Source organism: Pelecanus crispus, chromosome 4, assembly GCF_030463565.1.
Source record: "Pelecanus crispus isolate bPelCri1 chromosome 4, bPelCri1.pri, whole genome shotgun sequence".
Classification (NCBI taxonomy): Eukaryota; Metazoa; Chordata; class Aves; order Pelecaniformes; family Pelecanidae; genus Pelecanus; species Pelecanus crispus.
Window position 1 is genome coordinate 55759326 of NC_134646.1, and position 18634 is coordinate 55777959.

The window sequence follows — 18634 nt, forward strand, 5'->3', positions numbered from 1 at the left end:
AATGATGCTGCAAGTTTGTTATTCAACTATTTCATAGTTTCAAACCTCCAAACTATTTCATATTTTAAAGGCAGAAAGCCCAGAGTTGCCTTTTAATTGAATGCTGAACCTGGTTGTTTAAAAAAAAAAAAAAAAAGAAAATTCTTTAAAGTTACAGACATACAGTAAGGTTAATCAAATATTATTAGGAAACAATAAAGACAATTACATTAACTGTTAGTAGCAGTTACTGCAAACAGCTTTTAACATTGCAGTAAACAGCAACCCAAAGTTGCATTTTTGTTTAAAACTTTTTAAGATTCTCATTTTTACGTAAAAGAGATGAAGCACCTTAATATATTACAACAGTAGTTTGAATCACAGTACTGGGTTTGTTTGCTTTTTAAAAAAAGAAAAATTTCATACTTCTAAGATAATATATTTAGGCCAAAATTTCAATGCAACTTTCATTTTCCACCTAATGAGTTCCGAATCAGAATATGTCTTGCTTGTATTAGCAGCCGCCTAGGCATCATCATGTTTTCATTTGCTATTTTAATTTACAATTCTTTATCTGCCTTAGTTTTTCCTGAAATGCTTTCATTTATTTTTTTTGAAAGAAACATTCTAAACAAATAATGCAACTCTTCAGATGTTAAAGGTAACAAAGTATTCCAGTTAGACTTTTCAAAAACATGGGACTGAGAAATTGCTATATTTTATTTGTCAGACTAACAAAGCAAGGTAATTTTAGTAGGATACCACAGAAATCTGTAATACCTCCAATACTTGAATCCGTACCTCAAAATGAAGTACACAAACTTTTTTTCTTTTGCAAAAAGGCTTTGCAGAGCCTCATCTCTTGCAGTTAATGAACTCTTCCTGCTTAACCTTACAGCAAGGTCATATTTTTTATCTGTTGATTAGTACCTCACAGCTAACAGCAGGCCAAAACTTTTCAGATGGCAAGTTTATATGAAAGACAATGAGAGGCCACTATTGGTACCAGAATTTTAAAAAATAAAATAAATAAATAAAAAACTTACAAATTGGCAATAGCATTCTCAATAGCATTGAAAAGTCTCTTTAGAAGTATTTCATCTAATACACGTAGTATTACATAGTAATAATAATCTCTCACCATTTTTAAAAATAAAATCCCCAGAACAGAACATCAGAAAGGTCATTCTGTTAAAACCACTTTCATACACAAGTCCAGTATTCAAACTTTGTAACCTTTGTTACATAGGAGTTACAACATAGCTTCTACTTGCTCATTTAGAGGCCAGGACACATAGTCTGTGCTCAGTTTTTCAAAATATGAAAAGTAACAGAAGAAACATACCTTCTTAAGAACAGAAACTAAAGGCAAAAAATTTAACATTATAGAACTGGAATTCTTCTGCAAAGTGAAGAAAACATAGGAAGCACTTATCTTTGCCATAAAAAGCCAGGCTTGTACTCTAAAATGTAATTTTCTATACAATTATTCAACATAACTCTCTTCCATTTTCTGCACACAGTCTAATACATAAAGGAAAGCGTCTAAAACTTTGATTGCACTAGTATGTATGAAAACTGAATTATTTTTTATTTACAAATATTACAATTTCACACAATTGCAGTACCTGTACAGTTGTACACATATTACAATTCCCTGAAAATATTCTTCCTCCATACATCTCAATCTATCTCTTAGCAATTTCTGGAGAGGAACGTTATCTCATACACAGATAAACAAAGCTTGAGGGCTTATAAAAATAATGGAAGTGAGAAGGGGTGTAAGTCTGATGCTCTGCAATTGGTAAGGATAAATTTATTTTCATAAAGCCAAAGATGCAGCTGGTAGTTAGGTAAGTCAAGCTCAAAAAAATTAGTTAGAAAAGCTTGTATCAAACCCAATGTACTCACTGGAACTGAAAGATAGTAGGACCTGTTATACAGTTGAAGGAAGGTCTGAGTAAACTAATTGAAGATAAAAAAATACAGAAGTTAAAAAACTGATGCTAAAAAAGACATCCAACCTTTCGGGAACAAGTCTCAGGACAGTGATTTCTGAGTATTTCAAGTTAAGGCTCAAAAATCAAGATGTAGACATTTTGCTCTGTATGGTTGGTTTGGTTTTTTGGGGTTTTTTTTATGGCCCTTGAAATTCAGACAGCAAGAACTCCAATGTTCTCAGCCTCTGACACCCTTAAACAAAAAAGTCAATGCTTTTTCTCCTCAATTAATCAAGTCTTACAATTAAAATAAATCCTCATATGTCACAAAATGTGTTTAATTCACATAGAAAACCCGCTAAAGAGAGGTGTTTTTTTTCTTTTAAACATAAGAGACTTCTTTAGGCAACTACAGTTTGGTAATGCTTAGTAATCTCTCTGCCTGAAGTGCCTCTAGCAGCCCATTCACTTACTGATTACATCACACAACATGTTCAATTTTAGGTGGACTTTTTTTCTGCTCAGAAGTTCGTGACTGAAAACTTCATATAGAATAGTAAGAAATAATACCTGCTGAACAAATACGCTGTTCAAATGACTGGCAAGTCTCCGTGCAAATTGCTCACGCAGGTCACTAAACCGCTGCTGTTGCTGTTTCACTGCATGAAGCATATCATGTCCTAAAGACAAAAAGGAATTCACGGAGTACAAAATATATAGTAATGTGTTGTATGTGGGAACCAAAAGGACCAGAGGTCACAATTTTTGCAATCTACAGAAACAAAATCTGAGACTAGTTGGAAAGGCACATACAATGAAGGCACTAATATAGTAAGTTTTTTATGTTAGACTGTAGTTAACGAAAACATTACCTGGACGAAGAGCTACATTCATACACTGTAGAAGGGCATCTGCTGCATTAGTGCAGGCCTCAATGCCTCGAGAAGATGTCAGATCTCCCTCCTGAAGGGCCTTTATATGACCTTTAGCCAAATCCATGTGATTCTACAAAATAATGGATAGTACTGTCCATAAGCCAGAAGCAGGTTAGTTTGCTATGCTGCTGAACCAAGAATGATAAATACAGTTCCACCATTATAGAAACTTACTGAAGTTAGTGCAATCATAAAACAGAAAAATAAACTCATTGTTTTAAATGAACCTCGTATATGGTTGTTAAAGAGGGTAGCAACCTAAAAGAATTTTATACCTGATGTGACCAACCATAGTAAACACAATAAAAATGCGTACCACTAAGAACTCTATCTCTGACAGTAGTTTCACATTATTTGTGTTGCTGAGATGGATTAGGTGGTTGCTTTCTGAAATTTGATCCATTTGCTCTTTCACACTCTGAAGCATTTCTTCATAACTGCTCAGCTTTAGCTCAATTTGGTCAACTTCCTTTAGAGCTTCATCCAGCAACTTCATCAAGATATTCACCTGTTTCTCCGAGGCCATAATTGACTGGATATTTGCCTGTACAGATAATTAAGCCACAGCATTTAAAAGACATTTTTATATCTCAAAATCTCCTTTTGTCTCTATTACTGTCAAATGAACACTTTCCAAAACTCTTGATGAAAGCAAAAAAACCAATATAAGCTTGTAGTACTTCTCATTTAAAGCGTTATTGAACACAGCAGTCCCTCAGTCTATGACACTTCTTTATTTCATAAAGAAAAGATATAAACCCAGAAGTTCTCTCAATTTCTTAGAATTGAAGTATTGATCTGCACAAAAATAAAAACCAAACAGCAATCCCTACTATACTGGAACATTTTTAGTTCCAGAAAAACAGCTTAGGTGATGAGGTCATATTTTCTGTTGCAAGATCAGCTATGTCTATGATAACAGCCATTTTCAAAATCTAAGAGAAACATACAACTTGACAATTTGAGGAGGTTGTTAACTGTTCCCTCAGGACTGTATCCCCTGCATCTCCTTAAGTTTTCTAGGTGACCTCTAGAATGTTGGGTTGTTTAAAAAGCAAAATAGCAAACAATCTGGTACGGTTACAGACAGCCGAATACCACAACATTATTAGACTAAGCCAGTTTCCTAGTTACACTGAGAGTAGTATTTTAGGCATAAGAGTTCACATCCATGGACATGAAAATATATTTTCTCTCTCCCTGCACCCCTGCCTTCAGGAAAGGTATATGCAGAATGCTTGCATTTTTTCTTCTCAACTTCTCATTTGAAAGCCTGCGACTCACCCCAGAAGGTAAAGAGTGAAGCCGAAGATCTTCAAAATCTGATAATAGACAGGATGCAGCTCTACTTAGGAGCAGATATACTTTTATATTTAAATATGCAGCATAACATGTTAGTTACCTTTTCAAGGAATGCTACGTAGTCAGTATCAATGGAAACAGTTCCACATGCTAACATACTGTACGTCAGAAGAAATGCTTACCCCATCTAGCACTTGCAGCTCTCTCGACAACTTCTCTGCAAAGGCTTCAGCATTAGAAATAGCATATTCACACCCTTCCATCATTATTTCAATATCCTGTTCCTCTCTTGCATTTAACTCCTGGTATTCATCCACAGCCTCTTCATCACCTCCCGCTACACTTTGATTCTCTCCACTTGGAACAGATTCTTACATAGAGAAGGGAAATAAAACATATTATTAAGTGCAGAAAGTCACAAGCATTTTAAGAGTACTTAAGTATGTTCAACTATCTTTAAGTAAACAAATCCATTCAACGACTGTCATAACAAGCACCTGCTACCTATGTACACTTTTTTCAAGTCTCAGTCTTCCATGGGCTTCATTAAGATTTCCAGAACTGGTTCCCAACAGTGATGTTTTCCAAATTATACAACAGAAGCAAAATACAAATAGCCACCTTACTTTATTGCATGTACAAAGGGACATATGGTCTGTTTATTCACCTCTCACACTGGTAATCAACATCAGAATATATTACAGTATTACGCTACAGTTGTTAACAGAAAATCAGCAGAAGTTAGATTTTTCTCTTGGTAGACAGAACATAAGGGAAACATACTAAAGTTGATTAAGAAATACATCACTGAATAAATAAAAAATATCTTGATGCTCAAGGTAAGTTTCACAGCAGGAAAACCAGTACTGAGGTAAGTGAAAATTATATACCAGTGTTTTCCTGAACTATGATTTCTCATGGCAGTGCTTACTTAATTCAACAAGCCATTCAAACACTGACAAACTATTTACAGAACATTAACACAGTCCAGCCAGAAAGTGTTTAGGACATTTGAATCATCTCTTATCTCTAGCAACTTGATAAGCTATCCAAAGCACTATTTGGAAAAAAAGGAAAAGTGTATTATTTCAGAAAAATTGCTTACAAAGCAGAATAAAGGAAAAAGGTGTTACGCACCTTCTGCAACTTTAGGCAGTTCTGAAGAATTAAAAGGTATGGAAAAGCAGAGGAAAGGAAGCAGAGAATGTTAGCTAGACAAAGCATGATCAGTGTGTCTATTTTTAAGTGGCAGTAAGTTTGAATGTTTTAATATTGCATGAACTTGAAAAGCTAGAGGTTGGTTAAAAACAAATTTCAGTCAACACCAAAATACAGAAATGCTGTCCTCCCTGTTTTATATTTCTAATTCAACTTCTTCCGCACAATTTAATATCAACAGGCTAACCACTTCTGACAGACTCAACGTGGGATATGCTTACTCACTAGAATCTACTAAAATTTTTTAACTATGAAAAGATAGCGTGACTGTAAAAATATTTAATACAGCACGAGCGAACAAGATACAAAGCCATCTTAGCAACCAGTCAGTCACGTAAAGTGTAACACAGTCCAGCAGAATTTAACACATGCTTCACAGTTCATAAACTAGAAACCTCATATAAAATCTCACATAACCTTTAGCATGCTACTGAAGTGTCATTTTAATTTAAAGCATTTTTCTAATTCAGGGGAAGTGAAAACCAGAACAAAAGCAGATTTGTTACACATTTAGACCTATCAGATCTTGCACGTAGATTTTATTTTGTTCAAGAAACAGAATGTGTCAGAAATACAATAAGCATATCAAAATTTAGCACTTCAGTAATGAAGTATTTTCTCTCAGTTCTCAGTTTTCTAACAGATAATCTGTTACCTAGTCACCTTGTTTATCTGAAGACTTAGAAAATATAAAAGAGTAAAATTGAATAGGAGAAAAAGTCAGGATCAGGATTTTTTTTTTTTAGTGTATCTGTTTTACATCAATAACTATTAAACTTTATACTTAACATACAGTTGTAGAAACTTACCTTCCAAAAGCTGTGAACTAACATTAATAAAGTCAATTTTCTTTCTAAGATATCTCTGATTGAGTTTCCAGATACATGAAATGAAGGTGTTCTTTTCCACTGTGCTGCTTGCAACCCATTTGTACACTTTGTCAAAATGCAAGTCAAATTCAGGATTCTCCTGCAAAAGATGAGATGTGTTACAGGCTCAACAGTCAAATGATTCTCTGAGCAGCAGAGATTGTTCACTCATTTAATTATTGAGATGACAGGATAAAAATGAAATTACACAGATGCCAACTTTAAGCTGATACACCAACTCTGGCACCCTGATGCACCTTAATGAAGGTGCTAAAACACTGGAAGTGAAAAACCAGAATCCATGCTATGAAGACAGTATTTTGTCAAGCCAGATAAAGCTACAATAACACATAATACAGAGATCTGTAAGAGTTTCAAGAACATTTGACAGTGCTGTCTGCCCTGAAACACTGTCCTCAGAATGACTAATGCCTTGTGTTAGCCCTCTGAAACTACAAACAGTAGCTGGAATTACTGACAACATATATACAACACAATTCAAGGAGACTTAGAGGAACAGGCAAGGGGAAAAAAAATTATGAGCACTTTATATATTTTACAGATATGATAGTATTTGATAGCACTGAACATAACAGAAATGACCATTTGATATTTTAAAGGTAAAAAACTACTACAGAAGTGTTTTCAACTAGATTTATTGCCTGATGAGAACATTGCTTTGGTAACATTTGGTTAAAGTACTTTCCTTTCTACAGCCACTTATGAACACACTATGGACTGTAACTGGTAATAGTCTGTTTTAAAGATCATATTCCAAGGCCCAGCCTCCTTCTGATGAAAAGTGTTATTGCCTCAGATACATGTTAAATTCTTACTTATACATAGTTTGTAAAAACTACCATTGCTGCTACTTATTTCTTATATTGTCACTACTATCTACAGAAGCAGGCTGCATATGAAACCACACATGATGGGAAATGGTATTTCCTGTACAGGGCAATAAAAGCAGTTCTAGTTTTTTCTGTAGCTTATGTTGATAAATATAATTACGATACATTTCTAAACGAAGAGTATAATTACATAAATTTGAGTAGTGCAGGAAAGGCCTGTGTCAAAAGAGTTGCATAGGATCACATTTGGAAACCAAAACAGGATGCACCTATCAACTTTAGTTCTGACTTTTTTAATATGAGAGAGTTTGGCATTCAATGTTTGTTTTTTGAAAGAAAATTTCAAAATCACTCAGCAAGGAAAACTTAAAATCTAGCCAACAAGTATGTGGATAACTGAAGTAACAAAACATATTTAACCTATACTTGGGGAGGTGGAAATCAAAGAATTTTCAACTTCATAGTTTTCTGCACTATTCTTCCAAATCACCAGTTAACAGAACATAAAACTAGACATCACAGGATGAAGAATTTTCACCTCTGCCTGTTTGTATATCTTAGTTTATGACAACAGATGAATTTAAATGGTCAAAAATAGGTTGCTCTTGTTGTTCTATGGAAAGGAACACCACCTCAGGACTGTACGCTTTCCAACAAATGGCCAATGTCATCATTTGGAGAACAGATATGAAAGCTTATATACTGCTCCTTAAGAATGTTTTAAGTGTCCTAGCAAAAAACATTACATGCACCTCAATGTCATCAGTAAGATGGTAGTAATTTTTTTTAAGGGGAAACTAAGCTTGGAGTAAAAATTTACAGAAGATTTGAGACAACCAAAAAAGTACTGGTCCTTAGCACAAGCACTCTACAGTCACTGAGAGAGATCACTACCATAAACAGGGCAGATATTCAGAATACTGCTATTCAAGCATATCTGGACTGCTCTTACTCAGTTTACCAGGGTTATATTTTGAAAAGGCTGGAAGAAAATGCAGGCATAAGCAGCACAGGAATGTATCATCCCAATTCCTAATGAACATGTTATCAATCTAAGCTCCAAAGGAGCCAGTATCAAGGAAGTTAACTCTAACTTGGAACCAAAAGGATGTTCTGAGCAGAGCACTAAATGAAAAAGTTACACATACTTTAGCAGCATCTTTGGCATCAACAACAGCGAGATCTCGAAGTGCCCATGCAGTCTGCCTTTTGTAGAAATCTCCCTTGTCAGATTTTTTCACTTTCACCACATTTACTTGCACTGGTCGTTCCGTTGTCACTGTTAAATGAAGAGTAATTTCAAAATGCACAAGTTACTTTAACATCTGTTTCTGCTATATTTCAACTTCTGAAATGAATTATCCGTGGGGCAGATTTCATTTGATGAAAAGAGACCCTTTGAAACATTTTCATACGCAATATCCACAGCTCAGTTTAAGTCTCAGTCAACCAGATATACGTCTATACAGCTTGTGAAGTAATGAACCCAATTTACAGATATTTCTTTGATACAGCAGACCTCAGACCATGGCCACATAACTGACAAAGCACAGGGGTAATCAGACATTATAGTCGGAATAAAAACATTTTCTGAGATTCTTCAGTCAAAAAATTCTAGCAAGCTAAGTGATTGACAGATCAACCCAAAGCACCTAATTTTTTGAAGAGACATAATATAATACACATATACTCAAAGGAACATTAGAATTCAGTTCAGTTACTGTGCCTTTCTAGAGCCCTCTGCCTTGGACTCCAACCAGTACTCTTTACTGCATTTTATTTAGGCTGATAAGCCTAAATGCCTACTAAATCCCTGTTTAAGCACTATATAAAGCCTGCTTCAAAAGCCCACCAGTCCCACAGAAATAATTTTGATTCTTTCATTCCAAATTACAATGAGATCTAGGAATAAAAGTACAGGGGTTTGTTTCTTTTTTGATAAAAGCAATAATGGAAGTATAAGCTACAATTTATTTTCTCCATTAGAAATGGAAAGCACCTGTTTTGTATGGGGCTAGAATAAATATTGTAAGACAAATGCAAATGAATAAAAACCAAAGGTGAAGACATGAAATACGGTGTAGTATTATTATGTACCTGTGGCACACAAAAAGCAGTTTCTCTTCTTTTTGCCTGCTTTGCACACGTTCACAATGCTCAACAAGCGTTCATCATTGGGAGTGAAAATATCCCTCTGTAAAGCATGCTTGATTGCAGTCATTTTCTCTCAGCTGAAAGTTTTTAAGACAACATAATACCTTCAGGCACATTTAACACACAAAAAAAACCCCAAGTCATTAACTTACAGCAACTACAGCATTTTGAAATTAAATTTTACAGCTAAATGAATCATAAGCTAGACAACCCTGATTTAAGTTGAAGACCAGCCCACTTTAGGAAAAAGTCCAAGATAAAGCTTACTATCTTACTTCAGTTAGATAACTGTAATTTATCAACACTAGGATGATCCTTCTGCCTAATTTAATGGAGAACAAAAAGCTTCTTAATAGTAAAGTAGAATGTGAGGCATTAACAACAAAAGTTGAAACGGGAATCAAGAAAAAAAAAAGACTCCCTCACTAAGCAGTGGAATTTTAGAATGGGTATGAATGCCGTGGATCCAGTAAGAATCTGCATGAAGACAGGTGAACAAAAAAGCCCCACAAAATTTGACAGGGTAGAGAATGTGAAACTAAAGGCACCACAGTGATGACCTTAAATGAAACTTAAAGTCCAGAAACCTTCAAATATACCTAAAGCCTTCAATTAATTTTCAGGACTCTTTCACCCAATCAAGGTTATACATTGGGCAGACCAAATTGAAAATAATGTTCCATTTAGAGGAAGAAAAAGTGTCTCTGGCTCCCAGCTTTACAGGAAGATTTATGGAATGTATTCTGGACATGGTATGCCATAGCAGTCATTCAATCCACTACTCAGATGCCACAATTTCAAGTCTAAGAAATTATTACTTTTGAGTCTTGGTGTACCACATACACATCCTAATTCTCTTCTGGTAGAGGGAAAAATCATTCTGATTCAAGATCAGTGTCCCTGCATACTTCCTCGCTCCCTCCTCCTTTGGTATCATAAGAGAAATTCTAAATTAGTACTTGATCCCATGTTATGAAAGCATTCTCAAGTACCCTGCTCAAACAGCTTTCTTAAAGCAGAGTAAGTATATCACATACTATTCAGTGGCAAAAAACACCCCAGACCAACCAACCAAAAAAAAAAAAAAAAAACCCACCAGCCTGTACTAGAGTTTTCCCAGGTTTGATACCCCTGTAAAGAACATTTGTGGTGGTTATCTGTTGTCAAATTCATCATTACCAATTCCTGGGAGTTACTAGAAACTTGTTATAAACATGGTGCCACTCACATGGTAATAACTTAACTTTACCCAGCAAGCAGGCTTTTTTTTTTTTTTAAATTAATAAAAACATAAGACATTGCAGAGGGCCCATGTAATAGAATTTAATAATTCTTTCTTAAGTCAGATTTATCTTCTGGATATTGAAGTCTCTTTCATTAAAGCTTCCTTATAAAAGAACAGCTCCTGGAAGACACAAACTATGGGGACAGATACACAGCTAAGGCAAGAAATCTCTGAGCCTCCAGAAATACAGCGCTGGGTTTCTTTGTTTTGTGTTTCCATGTTTTGCAAAGACCTGTTTCACTGCTCTTGCCAGCTACCACATACTATTAAATGTAACAGGCTGTTCTTCTTCCTCTTTATCCTCGAATGAGGGTCTGGCAACGGTTACAGTAATGCAGAATAAAGAAATGTATCTGTAGCTGGTAGAAGGTTCGACTTCAAGGCTGTCTAGATCCAAAAAGGTCACAACACAATTTTGCAAAGACAAGTCCATTAGGTTTGACTAGTTTGCTGCCTTTTCTTAGTTGCATGGACTGGAGCTCAGAAACGGAACACTTTTTTTTAATTATGAAGTTTCTTATCTAGCAAGGGAGTAACAGGATATTTCAGAAAGAGAAAGAGAAGTAAGTATGTATGCTTAGTAAGAAAGACATTTCTTCCAGGAATAAAGTGCTGACCTTGAACCCTGTACTCTAACCAAATGCTAAAAAAGACAGACTTCTGCTGAAAGATAGTAAACAGACATTACTTATTCATTCTCATAGCCTGTAACAGCAAACACAGGAGATTGTACAAGGACATCACAGACTGCCCTTTGCACCTTCAGGTACAGTGGCAGATATAGTTTAATGTCAATGATGCAGCTGCATACCAGATCAGACCATTAGGTTACATGAATGAGGTGCATCTGCCATTAACAGCAAAAGTACTTTCCTAACAAATCCCAGAAGTTTGCTTTCTAGTTTTTCTCATAGAATCACAGAATCGTTTACGTTGGAAAAGACCTTTAAGATCATCCAGTCCAACCATTAACCTACACTACCAAGTCTACTCTAGAGCCAATCAAGGCTAGACTAGACTAAACCATGTCCCAAAGTGCCACATCTACCCGTTTTTTGAACACTTCCAGGGATGGGGACTCCACCACCTCTCTGGGCAGCCTGTTCCAATGCTTGAACACCCTTTCCGTAAAGAAATTTTTCCAAATTTCCAGTCTAAACCTCCCCTGGCACAGCTTAAGCCCATTTCCTCTTGTCCTATCGCTAGCTACTTGGGAGAAGAGACCAACACCCACCTCGCTACAACCTCCTTTCAGGTAGCTGTAGAGAGCGAGAAGGTCTCCCCTCAGCCTCCTCTTCTCCAGACTAAACAACCCCAGTTCCCTCAGCCGCTCCTCATAAGGCCTGTGCTCCAGACCCTTCACCAGCTTTGTTGCCCTTTTCTGAACACGCTCCAGCACCTCAATGTCTTTCTCGTATGGAGGGGCCCAAAACTGGACACAGTATTCCAGGTGCGGCCTCACCAGCGCCGAGTACAGGGGAACAATCACCTCCCTGCTCCTGCTGGCCACACTATTCCTGATACAAGCCAGGATGCTGTTGGCCTTCTTGGCCACCTGGGCAACTGCGGGCTCATGTTCAGCCAGCTGTCAACCAACACCCCCAGGTCCTTTTCAGCCAGGCAGCTTCCCAGCCACTCTTCCCCAAGCCTGTAGCGCTGCATGGGGTTGTCTCCTCATTAAGAATAGAGTTTTCAGGTGATTTAGGGAGGTAGAGGGGCAGAAAAGGAGGTAGAGAGACATTGGGGGGGGAGGAGATCCGTTCACAGGGTTCCCCCTTCAAGTGATTCACCTCTGCAGTAACAGCAGCCAGCACTGGGAGAAAATAAAGGCTGAGCAGAAGGGGCTGCAAGGAAAGAAAGATCTTCAGATTTGTGGGATGCGTTAACAACTGTTTTGTTTAAAAACATTCACCAAGAGTTCTGTTTTTGTTTGGCAATGTCTTCAAGTGAGTATGCAACGTGCTCAGAGGAAAGCATTTGTACCTCTAGCATGTTCATTTATGATAAAGGATTTGCAGAGGCAAAATAAGACCAACATTAAATTAACCATGCACCAAACAGGAATAAAATCCCAAGGAAGTCACAAAATTCTGAAAAAGACTTCCAAGACAGACTTCAGTATAATCGCTTGGTTCCCTAGCAAAGCACAGCCTAGTCCCCACCAGATTCTAGAAATCCAGAATCTAGAATTCCTCCCCTCTCCTCAAATGCTGAGCCCAGCTTTTGTTTCCCAAATTGCATCCTGTTACTGTTCAACAGGTGCGCAAGATGAACACACAAAGTGCCAACAACCTGCTGCATTTCAGAAATATCCCCTTTCCTTCCCTTCCCAATTTAGGATTTTACTTTCTGCTCCAAGTCACATTCAGACTGCTGCAGCTCGCTAACTCTCCCATTTCACTGCTAACACGAGTTGTCCAGAATACACCTTTCCCATAAAAGAGAACATGCTAACCCCGAGACCAAAGACTTGCTCTGACATATAGTCCACCTTCTGTTACAAACGCAGCCCCCTTAGTCACAGCCACCAAAACCTTCACAACATGCCAGGACCAAGTACATCACTGAGTTCTTCACACATGACTCCTGCTGTCCCGACAGAACACAGAATTAAGCACAAGGAGCTGGAGATAAAGCTGCTTCCTCAGAAAGCTTCAAGAGAGCTGAGACCATGCCAGTCTCTAATAAATCCCTTTACACATTGCTTTTTTTTTTTTTTTTTCCCCCCAGTAATGTTACCAACAAAGCCTCGGCTACATTAAATCTATCAAAGATACCACCTGACAGGCATAGCCGGTCCAGGAAATACATGGGAAAGATTCAACAGAGCAATTCGGTACGGCTACTTAGTGAGCGCTGCTTAGCCTCTCCCGGTGCGGGAACAGGAAAACGTGCCATTCCCGCACCCTGTCAGGTAAAAACACAACACGAGAGCGTAGCCTAACTGTGACATCCCCGGCAATCCATCAACCAAAGGGTCAATCATTTAACAGGAAAACTCGGAAGCGTTGCTGAGAGCAGCGGCGGCCTGCCAAGGGCCCGGCCGGCACCAGCTTCCCCGCCTCCCACCTGCCACTCCTGCAGGCACCGCCCCGGAGCCGACCCCCGCCGCGCAACCGCCGGCGGGAGGCAGCCGCAGCCGCAGCCGCGGGGCCCCGCTGCCGCCACGGCTCCGCCCCGAGCCCGCCAGCCCAGACACGGCCAAGCCTCCCCGGGGGCGACCGGGGGCGACCGCTCCGCGGAGGAAAGAGCGGCAGGCCCCCACACCCGGGGCGGGGGAAGGGACGGAGGATGCCGGGGCTGCCTCCCTCTCACCGCGAAGCCAGGGCCAACCGGGACGGGACGGGGCCGCCTCCGCCTCCAGCCGCGGCGGCTCCGACCGCAACCCCCCGCCGCTGCGCGCTGCCCACAACGGCCGCTTCCGCTCACGTGACGCCGGCAGCCAGGCGGCAGGCTGGGCGGCCCGCGCAGCGCCCCCTGCTGGAGGAGGTGGGCGTAACGTCTGCGAGGACCGTAACGCCCGCCGGCCCGCGGGGCGGGGCGGGGGAAGCGAGGGAGGGGTGGACGGAGCCAATAGGAGCGCGGGCAGGGGCGGGGCGGGGCGGGGGAAGCGAGGGAGCGGTGGACGGAGCCAATAGGAGCGCGGGCAGGGGCGGGGCGGGGAAGCGAGGGAGCGGTGGACGGAGCCAATAGGAGCGCGGGCAGGGGCGGGGCGGGGCGGAGGATGCGAGGGAGCGGTGGACGGAGCCAATAGGAGCGCGGGTAGGGGCGGGGCGGAGGATGCGAGGGAGGGGTGGACGGAGCCAATAGGAGCGCGGGCAGGGGCGGGGCGGGGCGGAGGATGCGAGGGAGCGGTGGACGGAGCCAATAGGAGCGCGGGTAGGGGCGGGGCGGGGAAGCGAGGGAGGGGTGGACGGAGCCAATAGGAGCGCGGGCAGGGGCGGGGCCGAGCCGGGCCGGGCCGAGCCGGGCCGGGCCGTGCAGACGGAGGGGCGCAGGCCGCCGGCGGGAAGGGTGCCGTTGCCGCTCCTTCTTCAGGGCAGGCTTTGGCTGTGGCCCTAAAAGCAGTGCCGAGCCGGCCCGGGCACTAAAAGCCTAGGCGGTGTTGCTAGGCTGGAACGGTAGCCGTGGGGTGGCCTTCTGTGAAGGGCCGGGCCCGCTCTGAGGCGGGCCTCGCCGGCCGGTGACACAATTGGTAGCGGCCCCTGAGGCCCCCGAGCTTCTCTGCTGGCGAAGGGACCCCGGGGGTCGCCTGGCGATGCCGGGGTGCGGGGTGGTCCCGCTTCTTTCCACCGTGTCCAGGTGCGCCTTCCTGAGGCGGCTCCTGGCCGACTCGGAGGTGGGTTGATTCAGGTAGGGGGGGAGGAAAAACGGGAAAAAAAGAGAAGGGCCTGGAAAACCTCGCCAAGCTCTAAAGAACTGGTGGGAAAGCACTCCCTCCAGTAGCTGTGAACTGTTAGGTAAAACCCTGCCGTGTAATTACAAGGCATAAAGCAGCAAGAAAAAGAATGCAAATACAATCTTTCTGTGTTACAACCTGCGAGAGCTGTTTTATGTGCCGGTGTGATGGGTTGACCCTGGCTGGATGCCAAGTGCCCACCAAAGCTGCTCTGTCACTCCCTTTCTCAACTGGACAGGGGAGAGAAAATACAACGAAAACTCCTAGGTCGAGATAAAAACAGGGAGATCACTCAGCAGTTACCGTCATGGGCAAAACAGACTCGACTTGGCGAAAATCAGTTTAATTTATTGCCAATCAAAACTGAGTAGGGTAATGAGAAATAAAACTAAATCTCAAAACACCTCCCCACCCCTCCCTTCTTCCTGGGGTCAACTTGACTCCTGATTGTTTTTTCTACCTCCTCTCCCCAAGCAGCACAGGGGGACAGGGAATGGGGGTTGCGGTCAGTTCATCACACATTGTCTCTGCCGTTCCTTCCTCCCCAGGGGGAGGACTCCTCACACTCTTCCCCTGCTCCAGTGTGGGGTCCCTCCCATGGGAGACAGTCTTCCATGAACTTCTCCAACGTGGGTCCTTCCCACGGGCTACAGTTCTTCACAAACTGCTCCAGCATGGGTCCTTCCCATGGGATGCAGTCTTTCAGGAGCAGACTGCTGCAGCGTGGGTCCTCCCATGGGGTCACAAGTCCTGCCAGCAAACCTGCTCCAGCGTGGGCTCCTCTCTTCACGGGTCCACAAGTCCTGCCAGGAGCCTGCTCCAGCATGGGTTTCCCACGGGGTCACAGCCTCCTTTGGGCACATCCACCTGCTCCAGCATGGGGTCCTCCCCAGGCTGCAGGTGGATATCTGCTCCCCCGTGGGCCTCCATGGGCTGCAGGGGCACAGCCTGCCTCACCATGGTCTTCACCAGGGGCCGCAGGGGAATCTCTGCTCTGGTGCCTGGAGCACCTCCTCCCCCTGCTTCTTCACTGACCTTGGTGTCTGCAGGGTTGTTCCTCTCACATATTCTCATGCCTCAATCCAGCTGCAGCTTGTGTCCTGGTGTTTGGGGTTTTTTTATCCTTCTCAAGTATGTTATCACAGAGCTGCTACCACTGTCGCTGATGGGCTCGGCCTTGGCCAGCAGCGGGTCCATCTTGGAGGCGGCTGGCATTGGCTGTATCGGACACAGGGGAAGCTTCTAGCAGCTTCTCACAGAAGCCCTCCCTGTAGCCCCCTGCTACCAAAACCCTGCCATGCAAACCCAATACAGCCAGTGCGATGAGAGAACTCTTGCCATCAAACAGTTCATAACAGAATAGCAAAATACTGTGGGAGAAATAATATGGGTCGCAGCAAAAGCAAAACCGATGTCACGTCAGCTTGCATCTGATGTCTGTGTTCTCAACCGACCTCATGGCAGAGTTATTAAGAAGTTTTATGTCTTTTAGGAGACAAGTGTATTCAAGAAAGAAATGCAGGTATACCGGGGGTTGAAAGATGCATACAATACATTAAATTGTGACAGTATCTTAGAATTTCAAATGACAAAGAAGTCCATCTCCGACCGCATGCTGTAATTCAATTTGGCCACAGCATCAGGATTAAGATAACTTCTGTGAAAAGCATTTGGATTTTGGCTTTACCCCTAAGCAGAAGCACCCTTAGAAAACAACAGTCTTGGATACCAGTGATAATTCAGAGGGAGCAGTTACTCTGTGACTAGTGATAGTGAAGTTTAGGATTTGTCATCTAACCATGAGAAATGATGTCAAAATCTGGCCACTGCTGAATTGAGTGAGAACTGGAACTACCTTCCAGTTCAAACTTTGCTGTGTCGGATGTTCTCCATGTGATCGATACACTTAACTCATTTTTAGCATTATTAATATAAACTAATATAGTATTTCTTCAATGCTTGCATGCAGAGTTGAGGAAAGGCTGAAATCATTACAGATTACTTGAACTGTACGATTTATTCACATTAATACATCAGTATGCCTTTAGGGTATGGCTGATAAAATGTCTTAGCTAGGCCATGACCAATAAAGAACAACAGAAAACATCTTTTCCAAGTGATTGTTACAAATCGCCAAAATATAGACTTTTAACATGTAAAACTGTGATTTCATCATTCCTGTATCATTTTTCCACTTAACTGAAAGCATTAAACATTACTGACCAATAGAGTCTTGCTGAACGTACTTCTATTTTCTGACTTACAAAACAACATGCTGTATACTTCTGTAATATATCATTCATGAGGGCCAAGGTTAAAAGAGAAGTTACAGTTTGGTAATTTCTCAATTCAGCCACAAAATGTAACTGTCTCTGGCTAGATCTATAAAGACTGGACAAGGCAGCCATAAAAGGTTGGACAAGGTTTCATAAAGGTGGTGTTGTTTTTAGTCAAAACCCTTCTAGTTTCCTGTTTTTAGCTGTTAATTCTGCTAAAGGGCAAAAAAAAAAACCCCAGACGTAGTTTGTTAATGCTAAAATGTAGTTATATGTGTTAAAACTGACATGAGGTCATCTTCCAGGATGCACAGTGCCATTCTCTTCCCTCCTATTTCAGCTTCACACCGATGTTCTTTAGAAAGGGCCTTTTATCTTCCAATGCTGTCTTTAACTCATGACATAATATTTTTAAATTACATATGACAAATTTTGTAATACAATCCCCTGCTTTACTGGAAGAAGGTAGATTTATATGCTGAAAGTATTGGGGAATAGGTAAATGACAGGGAAAGTAGTATAGGTTCTTGTTGGGAAGAGGTGGGTTACTGTATGTATGACTCCAAAACACGAAGGAGAAGAATGAGAAATGACACAGAAGGCACAGTCCAGAAGAGGCTCCCTGCTCTGTTTCACTTCCAAAATTATTTTAAAAATTCTGCATTGATCTGTATTTTCTTAATTTAAGATGCAGGAGAAGATTAGTTATCCATGAAAGATAAGCACACAGGAAAAGAGTCCTTCTGTTTTAAATATAAGGTCATGGGTCTTAGAAGGTGAAAATTATCTTAAATCCATGAACTCCAGTGCAATTTCAGCAGTGTATTTTCTGTTGATACGGATCTTATCTGAATGATGATGTTAAATGCTTTTTATAGCATGGAACTGCAGGAAACCAATGTATTTTTATAAGTATAGAATAAGACAAATATGGTATTGATAAATGCTACATATAAAATATTCTCAAATCCTTTTGTCATAGGTTCCCCCATTTTCTTAATTCTGATGTTGGTTAAAGAGTTTTTTAAAAAAATACACTTACAAAGAAAACATCATCTGTCTTTTATGACAGCCTCTATTCTCTTTCTGCCTCTTAAACAAATTAGTGTGAAGTTCTGTTTGCTCATTATCACTATTCATTTTCAGGCTGCCATATTTTTTCTTTTCTCTGGAACAGATGTGGCTGATAACAATTCCTGTCTTCTGAGGAAAATCCACATTATATCCACAATCTCAAGTATTAATTCACTCCATCATTAGCTGAAACCTTTTATAAGAATGCTACAAATGCATTTGTGATAATTCTTTACTCCTGTAAGTTTCTTCCTATTCAATTTTTGAGAAGTCTTCAAGGAGAAGCAGATGAATCCTCAGATACTGTATTTCAGACTATATTCTGTATATCCAATGTCAGGAAATGTGATGT

General features: G+C 41.0%; 1 protein-coding gene across 5 annotated transcripts in view; it reads right to left on the reverse strand.

Moving 5' to 3' along the window:
- Positions 1–13877, reverse strand: part of EXOC1 (exocyst complex component 1) — a 32332-nt gene extending 18455 nt beyond the window's left edge. For 2 of the 5 annotated variants that reach the window (XR_012831027.1, XM_075709929.1), the window contains exons 1-8: positions 9192–9376; positions 8243–8373; positions 6184–6343; positions 4339–4526; positions 3171–3398; positions 2792–2924; positions 2490–2599; positions 1891–1944 (exon numbers count right to left, since the gene is read on the reverse strand). Coding sequence is in view for 4 of the 5 variants with exons in the window: in XM_075709929.1 (XP_075566044.1) it covers positions 1891–1944; positions 2490–2599; positions 2792–2924; positions 3171–3398; positions 4339–4526; positions 6184–6343; positions 8243–8373; positions 9192–9315 (1128 nt within the window). In the remaining variant the exon portion in view is untranslated. Of the gene's footprint in view, positions 1–1890; positions 1945–2489; positions 2600–2791; positions 2925–3170; positions 3399–4338; positions 4527–6183; positions 6344–8242; positions 8374–9191; positions 9377–13848 lie in introns of those variants that run through there. The other 3 variants (XM_009486391.2, XM_009486390.2, XM_075709928.1) reach the window with 2 other exon arrangements.
- Positions 13878–18634: the final 4757 nt, after the last annotated feature.